At 43.6% G+C, this 6,258-nt stretch overlaps 2 protein-coding genes across 2 annotated transcripts; one reads left to right on the top strand and one right to left on the bottom strand.

Annotated features, from left to right (window-relative positions):
* The first annotated feature begins 1,775 nt into the window (after window positions 1-1,775).
* LOC120519252 (histone H3) lies at window positions 1,776-2,301 on the top strand. Its single transcript, XM_039742400.1, has one exon. It carries the CDS (start codon window positions 1,840-1,842, stop codon window positions 2,248-2,250), a length of 411 nt encoding a protein of 136 aa, XP_039598334.1. The 5' UTR covers window positions 1,776-1,839; the 3' UTR covers window positions 2,251-2,301.
* A 370-nt stretch (window positions 2,302-2,671) lies between these two features.
* On the bottom strand, window positions 2,672-3,338 carry LOC120519251 (histone H1-like). Its single transcript, XM_039742399.1, has one exon. It carries the CDS (start codon window positions 3,295-3,297, stop codon window positions 2,719-2,721), a length of 579 nt encoding a protein of 192 aa, XP_039598333.1. The 5' UTR covers window positions 3,298-3,338; the 3' UTR covers window positions 2,672-2,718.
* Between the last annotated feature and the right edge of the window lie 2,920 nt (window positions 3,339-6,258).

Genomic DNA, 6,258 nt, shown 5'->3' with positions numbered 1-6,258 from the left:
GACTAAATTGCCCTCCATGACCTAGTCAATAGGGACCCCAAATTATCCCCTGTCTCTAATTGGCTAACTCTCAATTGATGTGGCCTATGTGCTGCTCCAGTTTAAGGGCTGAAAGATGAAAGACACTTCAGATGATTGTACATTATCTCCATAATAAAAAATATTTCTCATTCCTAATCTTTCTATTCACTTTACAAACCTTTAATCCAGTTTGGGGTCATTGAGTGCCAGAAAGTAGCCTGGCAGCACTGGTCAGAAGATGTGATCCCTGGACGCGTTATAAGTTCATCCAGTTTGGAGTTTTCAATGAACCTACCACACATGACTTTTGAAAGGAGAAATAAAATTAAAAATGCAGTGCACTCAGAGAAAAAGATGCAACTCCATACAAGTAATTTCCTTCTGTCTTGATTTCGAGCCCACCCATGAGCCTGGAGCTGTAAGTCAGCAAGTACTAACCTCTGTGTCCTTCGCAACAGGAAACAATCAGCTGCTCTATCCCTGGGGTGGCAGAGTGTCCCGGGTGCTCCCCATGATGCTGCGGGCTTCTTCCCACAAACCAAAGACATGCGGTTTAGGTGAAGTGACATTGCTAAATTGGCCCAAATGAACGTGTGTGTGTATTTGCTTGTCATGTGATGGATTGTCACGCTGTCCAGGGGTTGTTCCCGCCTATGTCCATTTTCTTTCTAGGTTAGGCTCCTGAAACTCACTGCCCTGGATAAGTGTGCTTAGAGGATGGATGGATGGATGGATGGATTGATGGATGGATAAATCCACAAACATTATAATCTGCTTTCCCAAAGCAGTTTTTCACTTGCACATTGTCAATCCTTTAAACAGATACAATATTTCTAATTATCTAATCTGGAAACCCTAGGAAGGATGGATGGACATACATCAGAATGTGACTGATGTGTCATTGAAATGCAGTGAAATTAGATTTTCAATTAACTTTATCGTCCTACAGCCTGGAGTCACTAAAATACCAAAATCAAAAAAGTCCATGTAGGACATAAGGATGGTTGAAAACTTTCTGTAACTTCTGTAAGCAATTTCAATCCCAAGTTCATGTTTTATAAAGCCCAGCTTATGCACGCTCCCGAGTGTGACCAGGTTCTATACCTGAGGTATAGAATATTTTTCCTGACTTGTGCCTGATGACTGCTGGGATAGGTTTCTGCCTATGGCAAACCCTGCCATTATTAAGAGGGTTTGAAAATGGATGGACGTTCTTCCCCTTATTGAAAGTGATATTGAAAATAGTTTCTAGCACTCGTTATGTGCAGGGAGTAAGAAGAAAAAGTTTCATGCCTTTCCCATGCTCAAGCATTATAGGAGTACGCTGTGTACTTTGCGTATTTCTGAATCGTTTCAACATTCCTTTCCAAAGATCGTTCCTAAATTCATATTCAGAAATTGTTGCTAATCTAACAACTGTACTCAATTGTGTTCACTTTCTCTCTCGACTGCGCTCTTTGAATGCGTAATATCCGTAACAAAATGTATGGGAAGACATTCCAATTAAGGTTGGCTGGCAAAAAAAACATCACAGTAATAAAGGCGTTTAATACGCTGGCTTTCTGTGAAGAGCAGACAGCAGAAGCCGTTAAAAGATGAAGAGACGGAAACAAAAGTACCGTTCAAATTGCGCGCCGAGCTTTTAAAATGAACTATCGAAAGGAGACTTCTGGGCAGAGCCTAAAAGAGAACCCGGCCCCCATACGTTTCACCCAATCAGAAGGCGAGAAGATCTTAATATAAAGCGCTTCGTGCAAGCGTTTCTCTGTTCATTTTCTATTTCTACGGAGTGTGTAGTTTTTTGTTAAAGTTGTCGAAATGGCAAGAACGAAGCAGACTGCCCGTAAATCTACTGGAGGTAAAGCTCCTCGAAAACAGCTCGCCACTAAAGCAGCTCGTAAGAGCGCTCCTGCCACCGGTGGCGTGAAGAAGCCTCACCGTTACAGGCCCGGCACGGTAGCGCTGAGAGAGATTCGTCGCTACCAGAAATCCACTGAATTGCTTATCCGCAAGCTGCCTTTCCAGAGATTGGTTAGAGAAATCGCTCAGGATTTCAAGACTGATCTCCGTTTCCAGAGCTCCGCCGTCATGGCTCTACAGGAGGCCAGTGAGGCATACTTAGTCGGTCTGTTCGAAGACACCAACTTGTGTGCCATCCACGCCAAGAGAGTGACCATAATGCCGAAGGACATCCAGCTGGCTCGCCGCATTCGCGGAGAACGCGCTTAAGAACATCAAATTACGGAAGTCCACAAACAAAGGCTCTTTTCAGAGCCACCACAAGCTCTTTACCAAGAGATAAAGTCCTTTTAATATACCTTAGGAAAGTCCTTTTAATATACAGTACCTTCGGGTAAACCTGCCATTCTCACATTGAATATTAGATGTGTATAAATACTCCTCGTAAATAAAAATACGCCCCTCTTTGTGTTCAGGGAACCGCTCCATCCGCCCTCTTTTCCTTATGCACAGTCGCGGTGCGTTCCTTAGAACTGTATGCAACTATTTGAAACGCTGGAACTTGCCGTCTCCACGCCAGTGCAAGTGAATATAACCAACCCCCCCGTCGACGGCGCGCAGGGAAAGCACAAGCGGTATCAGACCTTAAAACGCATTACACATAGATCTGCCCTTATCGAAAGTGTGGGGGCTCTTAAAAGAGCCATTCGTGTGCAGCTATCGGACGCTACAAACGGATCACTTCTTTTTCGGTGCTGCCTTCTTTACAGTCTTCGCTTTGGCCACCTTTGGCTTTGCTGCTTTAGCCTTCTTCTTGCTCTTAACAGCCTTTTTGGGCTTTGCAGCCGGCTTCGCCTTCTTAGGGCTCTTGGTGGCTTTCTTTGCTGCTGCAGGCTTCTTAGCAGTTTTCTTGGCTGCCGGTTTCTTCACTTTCTTGGCGGCAGCAGGCTTCTTCGCCGCTGGCTTCTTTTTCGGTGTCGCCCTTTCCTTGGCGGACTTCACCTTGGGTTCTGACTGTTTCTTATTGATTTTAAAGGATCCGGAAGCCCCGGTGCCTTTAGTCTGCACGAGAGAGCCTTTGCTCACAAGGCTTTTTACGGACAGTTTGACGCGGGCATTATTCTTCTCCACATCGTAGCCACCGGCGACAAGAGCCTTCTTGAGCCCAGCCAACGAGAGCCCGTGGCGCTCTTTTGAAGCCGACACAGCCTTGACGATCAAATCAGAGACGCTAGGGCCGGTCTTTTTAGCCTTCGCGCTCGCTTTTTTCTTTGGCGATTTAGTCAGAGCGGGTGCTGCTGGAGCGGTTTCTGCCATTTCGAACAAACACACTTGGATTTCTCTGTAAAAGTCTCCAGTGAGACGCCACTCATATTAGACTGGTGAGAACCGTGCAGACTCAAGCAGCGCGTTGCACGTAACAAGAAACCTGACGAGTGTGCTTTCTGTTTTCACAAAATCCCTCTAATTTAGGAGGAAAAAATCGGATAGATCAACCCCGAGACCACGAGACATCGATGGAAACGTGTTGTTAGCAGATCTGGTGCTATCATTAAAAAAAAAAAGTACCGCTAAACGGTCAGAAGGAGAAAAGGCACCGCGTAAAGGACGAGCTGTCACTATTTACGAGACAAACAATGATTTCGTTTCGAATACTCGGTGACTGCATGTTCTTTCAAACTGGAAGCGCGCTCGAATAATAAAAGAGAGATGTAATGTTGATGTCGAGAACTGTTTATGTAATTTATCCAAAAATCCACTTAAAATCCGAGGTCTCTACAAGATCAAATTAACACACCAACAAGAAAAGTTTACCTAATTTTTGTCAGGCTTATTTCAGACACTTGTAAAGAAAATAACTTCCTTTCAAAACTCCTGGGCATAAAACTGTATTACGCTTCTTATAATAAAATAGCCCATAGAAAATTTTATCTTTAGATGGATCCAGTCAGCTTAGATAACCATAATTTAGCTTTGATTACTGAACATGACAATTGCATTTTTAAAATGAAAGACATCTCCAAATTTCAGATTTCAAGTCCTGCTTCCATGTTCAGCTTTTCCATTGGATACATAGATAGATAGATAGATAGATCCCTGTTTGGTCCATCTGTTTTAACTTAAGAAAATAAAAGGATTGAAGACAGTCACACAATCCAATTACCCTGGAGATCAACTATAATCTAAACTTCAGTTTCCTGACCACCTTTAGTGCAACTTGACGGTTATGGAGAAACTAAGACAGAGGCTGCGTCCTGGAGTGTCAAGCATAAGGTGAAAATAGAAACTTTGGCAGAAGATACTCAATTGTAAGCTACACTCAGATTGACATGCTGGGCCCACCTGAAAACTAGGACCACATAATGAATAAAACATGAAGGACTTGTGTGACCTCTGTACTGACTGTGTTTGGACCAACATTTGAACCATGTACCGTAGAAGTATATATCACTGTACTGCTCCACAGTCTCGCAGTTCGGCATGGGATTATTGCATGAATAGGATTAAAGTAGCAGGTTTTTCTTTGTAATACTTAACATTGTGTTGCTCCACTGAAATACAGTTAAAGGGAAAAAAGAAAACAATGTGAAAGTAACATTTGTTTCAGTTGTACACATGGAACATTTTGCCTGTGTGTAAGACAATGATCTACACCTCCAAACCTGTATTTCTCTACAGATGGTCCTAGAAAATGGATTATCTGTCTGACAGAAAACAGTTTGTGACAACGAGAAACAGTGTCTCTGATGTGGATGAAAGCATCAGTGGAGCCGCACAAGGAACAGTCCTGTGTCCTTATCTCTTCCCGGTGAACACCTCGGACTATACAATCAATCAATCAATCAACATTTATTTATATAGCACATATTCATACACATTATATACATATAATACCAGGGGCCTCATGCATAACGCTGTGCGTAGAATTCGCACTATAACATGACGTAAACACAAAAGCCAAAATGTGCTTACGCACAGAAAAATCCAGATGCAGGAATCTGTGCGTTCGCCAACTTCCACATTCTTCTGCTACATAAATCCCACTCAGCGTGGAAATTAACGCATGTGCACGCGCCTACTGCCCCACCCCAACTCCTCCCAGAATAATGCCTCTTTGAATATGCAAGTCAACATTAAATAGCCCCTTACCTTCAGCGCTTCAGAAAGACAATGGCGAAAGCACGGGAAAAACCAAAAAAAAAAAACTTCAACGAATGTGAAATGGAGGTCCTCCTAGCTGAAATAGAGGCCAGGATAAATGTTTTATTTGGTAACTTAGGAAGTGGCATTAGCAACAAAAGGAAACTGATGGAGTGGCATAGCGTGGCGAACGCAGTCAAGAGTGCTGGAGCAGAAAATCGTACTCTGACCGAATTTAAAAGAGAAGTGGTCTGCATGTTAGCTCCACTGGAGGAGGTGCTGAACTCCCGGAGCTCACGCTGATTGAGCATTGAGTTGCTACAAGTATTGGTGACACACTCATTGCCGGCATTTTACCAGCGGGGGAGGGAGATTCTGAGATCACCGCAGGTGCCGGTGAGTTTTTATTTCTTTTTTGATTACCATGATCCATACTCGTGTAAATAATTTGCATGAGTAATAAGACAAACAATCAGGTATTAATTACTTTTTGTTTACTTCTAGACAATAGTTCAATAGCTGAACCCAATGCTGAGTACATGGTTCCGGGCAATGATGGTGCTGCTTCTGTGCCGACCACATCTTCGGGCGCTGGCTGCTCACACACCCCTGCCTCGGAAAATGGTGGGCGATCATCTGGCCGTGTGCTGACTGATGCAGTTCTAGAACCTCAAAATGCATTGCTGGATGCGGTGAGAGATGTGGCCAATGCACAACGGGATGTAGCCAATGAACTATGAAATATCAGGGCAGTATTGTGTGACATTAACCAAAAATTAAATGAATTTGTGAAAAAATAAACGATGCATCTGTTTACCTATTTTTACATTCATTTGACATTGTAATGCTGTCCGATGTGCCTGAGCATTTGGTGGTCCAGGTTCAGGCTCATCATACCGCATAACTTTAGGTACCGGCAAGTTACAAATGAGTGCCATATTATGTAGAATGCTACATGCTTGCACGATGTAACACACTTTCTGTGGACTATAGAGCAGCATTCCACCAGTCTTATCCAGGCAGTGCCAACGGCCCTTAAGTTGCCCGTTAGTACGTTCTACCACTGCCCGAGCCCAAGAGTGGAGGTCAGTATAACGTTGCTCTTGTTCAGTCAGTGGGTTGGCGAGAGGGGTGAGG

Source organism: Polypterus senegalus, unplaced genomic scaffold (assembly GCF_016835505.1).
Source record: "Polypterus senegalus isolate Bchr_013 unplaced genomic scaffold, ASM1683550v1 scaffold_7933, whole genome shotgun sequence".
In the NCBI taxonomy this organism is placed as follows: Eukaryota; Metazoa; Chordata; class Cladistia; order Polypteriformes; family Polypteridae; genus Polypterus; species Polypterus senegalus.
This window is presented reverse-complemented; position numbering and strand designations above follow the sequence as displayed.